This window comes from Natrix helvetica, assembly GCF_964273705.1.
Source record: "Natrix helvetica genome assembly, chromosome: 16".
Taxonomy (NCBI): Eukaryota; Metazoa; Chordata; class Lepidosauria; order Squamata; family Natricidae; genus Natrix; species Natrix helvetica.
The window spans coordinates 1,480,747-1,484,521 of NC_138563.1; the positions used below are offsets into that span (position 1 = coordinate 1,480,747).

The window sequence follows — 3,775 nt, forward strand, 5'->3', positions numbered from 1 at the left end:
CAAAAAGAGAGAGAAAGTTAAAACAAGCATTTATTTCCCCCTGGAGATATTCCCCGTTGATTGACACTTTCCCAATGAAGCTCTTTCACCTCCAGTTGCTTAATTAAATTACTTTTAAATGACAAGTTTCTTTTCCCAGATCTTCTTCGGATCAGAGATTTATGGGCTTACCGTGAAGAAGTGTCGTTTTATCAATTCCTGGGGTAAATTGAATGTGGAAATGAACCTTCTCTAAATACTCAGAAGGGCAGAACCTGTACTGCTAAAATATTGTGGGATTCCAACTTCCATCAACCTCGTTGGCTGAGGATGATGGGAATGGTTGTTTGGAAGGTCCAGCAGCTCCCACTGCTGGACTGTAGAAGAACTTGATCATATTTTTGTTGTCTTAACTTTGGATCATCCATGAATGTAAGGAAGGAAATAGGTTGAGTGGCCCTTTAGCACCCCTATTCATCCTGGGTTTCCTTGTGGCAGAGCGCAAAGCTATGTGAAGAGATGTGGTTTGTGTGTAGCGCCGTGCATTGGGACAAGCTGGAAAATTTGATGACCCAGGTCAAGGTGGGTCATGTGAAGTCAATCCAGATGTTTCCAAGGCTGGATTCTGTTGAGATGGTATGCTGGAGGTCCAAGAAAAGTAACATTTTGTTCTGGAAATTTGGCTCACTCGGAGGAAAGAGTTATCTCACTCTTTTGGAAAGAAGGGAGGGAGGGAGGAAGGAAAGAAGGAAAGGATAAAGGAACGGAGGAGAACAAGAATGTAGGGAAGGAGGGAGGAAGAAAGGAAAGAATAAAGGAATGAACAAAGGAAGAAGAACAAGAATAGAGGGAGAGAGGAAGAAAGGAATGAAGGAAAGAATAAAGGAATGAAGGAATGAAAGAGTACAAGAATGGAGGAAGGGAAGGAGGGAAGAAGAAAGGAAAGAAGGAAGGAAAGAATAAAGGAAGGAAGGAAGGAATTTTAAACATCCTTAAACTTAAGTGGACTTAATGACTTAGAAGTCAACTGGCTGGGAATTTAAACACAGCACTCATTGGCTTCTTCTATTTCTGGAAATTGTTTATTTCTTTTTAGAAAGATCTCCTGTATGCCTCCCCCCACCCCAAAAAATCAGCTGACATTCTGCAGTAAGCAGGATTTGGTGCAGTCCTTAAAAATCTTGGCCCGAGGCCCATCTTCTTCAGAAGGTTTGAAATAGCAGCTTGTTCCCCCCCTCTTCTTCTTCCAAAACAGGCACCCCCATCCACCCCCGTACAAAACTCCCCATGGATTTCGCCAGAAGCAATATTGCTTAGGTTGGTATTGGGGAGGGAAGTCGAGCTGCCTCAAACTTTGCCAAGGCGAGAGAATGCGGAGTCCCCGAAACTTAACTCTGGATTCTATTGCTGCAAGAAAAAAAAAAGTGTGGACATCAACTTTGGCACCAGAAGAAAAGCGGTTTCAGCTGTTGCGATATCAGCAACACCGTCTTACACAGGGTGTAACATTTCTGGATTGATGTAATCCTGGTGTGGATCATCCAAACGGATGCCAAATGGTCAGAGAGAGAAACAAAGATCGAAAATGATGTGATAATTCGTTTCATCTCCTCCTTCCGTCCTCTCATTGAGAAAGGCCTGTGTGGGAGGGGATTGGCGCTGCCCTCTCCCACCCCAACCGAGGTCAGGAGAAGCGTATAAAAGGGCTTGAGAGCCAGGAGGCTTGGTACGGTTAGCGTCCACTTCCGATCGCTGTCTCTGTTCTGTTCTCCGAGATCCAGGTAAGCTCCATTCAAACCCATCCCTTCCTCCGGAGTTGAGTTGGGTTGGGTTTCTCCGTTTGTCTCTGTTTGGTCCATCTTCCATGTTGTTCTGGCTGGGTGCCTCTCTCCTGCTCGTGAAATTTTTATGGTGGGGATCAAGAGGTTTAGTTGGGATCTCTTGTGAAGAACCTCAAGAGATCCCAGGTGGGTTGGATCCAAAGTCTCTCTGGGAGAGGCTTCAAGATCTCAAGATCTTTTCAGCCACATCTCTGATTTCATCCATCAAATCAAATCTTGTGGAGAACCTCAAGAGATCCCAGGTGGGTTGGATCCAAAGTCTCTACGGGAGAGGCTTCAAGATCTCAAGATCTTTTCAGCCACATCTCTGACTTCATTCGTCAAGTCAACTCAAACCAAGCTTTATCATGGTCCTAGATTATCCTAAGGGGGAAGGGTAAATCATAGTTTGGGTATTTATCATACCCATCAAAAATTTTATGGAGGGGTGTAAGATGCTCTCTGAGCTTGGTGGTTTCCTTGCCAACATTTCATGACCCAACTAGGGAACATCATCAGTGCTAGAAGGGAGTAGGGTTTGCAAGGAGGAAGAGAAGGAGAAGAGGAAGAAGGAAGGGAAAAAAGGAGGAGGAGGAAGAGGAAGAGAAGAAGAACTGAGGGATCCTTGATGCTGTCTGAGCTTGATTGTTTCCTTGCTGACATTTCATGACCCAACTAGGGAACATCATCAGTGCTAGAAAGGTTTGCTTTGTATTTGTACAGTGGGAGTGGGTTTTTCTCCTTGGTACTTCCTCAACTAGGTTGTTGTTTACTCTCTGATTGTTGATCCTCTAACTTCCCTTCCCATTTTAAGTAAGAAGCCCATCGCTACTTCTCACCCTTTCCACCTTGGTCTTCACTGCTCTTATTTCCCCCTCTCTTTTGCATCGCCTGCCTTCCAGAAGAAGACCTCAAGATGTCATACTGTGGGTCCGTCAGCCACGTGCCTTACGTTTCCAACAGCGGATCCTGTGCGCTGGTCTCCGCCTATGGCTCTGGCACCCTCACCGGTCTTGGAGCCAACTACTACACGGGTGGCCACGGCAATTGCTCCAGCCAACTCACCGGATCGGAACTCATCATCCAACCTCCAGCCTCGGTGGTGTCCATCCCAGGTCCCATCATATCGTCCACTCACGATCCTGTCTCCGTGGGCCACGTGGCATCCTGTAGCTACACCCACCCGATGAACTCCTACGGGGCGTACGGCCGGCTTGGGTACTGGAGCTACGGTAACTACGGCAACTACGGAGGCTGGAGAAGATACAACCGCAAGTGCCTGACGTACAACTGAGAACCTCGTGAAGGGTTGACCTCCCCACCCCCCACGGTGCAGAATCACCTGGAAAGGAAAACGAGATCTTCGGTTCTGGTCTGTTGTATTGTTCTCGGTCCATGTGATGCTTGCTAAGTTCTTCCGGACCCATCTTTTCCAGTTAGCGCCAGTGGTAGAGATGGTGTGCGTAGCCCCACGGAGCTACTAAAGCTGGAGAGTCCTCTCCCCAATTTACTCCTCCTTTACTCATTTCAAATGCACTGTATGTAACATGGTTAGAAAGCCCCTTCTTGAATAGCTGTGAAAAAAACCTCAACCTCACAATGTTGTCCATTGTTCCTTGGCGCATGTATCGCTTTCTCATCTCACACTCTTCCATAATAAAGCTTATTGCAGCATCATAACTTCTACCTCTCTCTCTCTCTCAAGATATATATTTATATATCTATATCTGTATATTTAAGGTTGTCTGCCAGAGTGTTTATTTGCATATCGATTGAGATGGGTATCGGATAAATAAATGATCAATCAAGTTATATCAACCTTAGGAAGGGTACTTCCTTAACTTAGCATCTCCACATGGAACTACTCCCAAATGCAAGTTCCCCTCGACTTATGACCACAACCCAAATTTCTGTTGCTCAGTGAGACACTGGAGAAATGAGTTTTCCCCAGTTCACGACGGTTGTTAAGGGAACCA

At 45.9% G+C, this 3,775-nt stretch overlaps 1 protein-coding gene across 1 annotated transcript; it reads left to right on the forward strand.

The window, feature by feature from the left end:
• Positions 1 to 1,706: 1,706 nt before the first annotated feature.
• On the forward strand, positions 1,707 to 3,479 carry LOC309400056 (uncharacterized protein). The gene is made up of 2 exons (XM_081968373.1): positions 1,707 to 1,760; positions 2,705 to 3,479. Exon 2 carries the CDS (start codon positions 2,716 to 2,718, stop codon positions 3,091 to 3,093), a length of 378 nt encoding a protein of 125 aa, XP_081824499.1. The 5' UTR covers positions 1,707 to 1,760; positions 2,705 to 2,715; the 3' UTR covers positions 3,094 to 3,479.
• Positions 3,480 to 3,775: the final 296 nt, after the last annotated feature.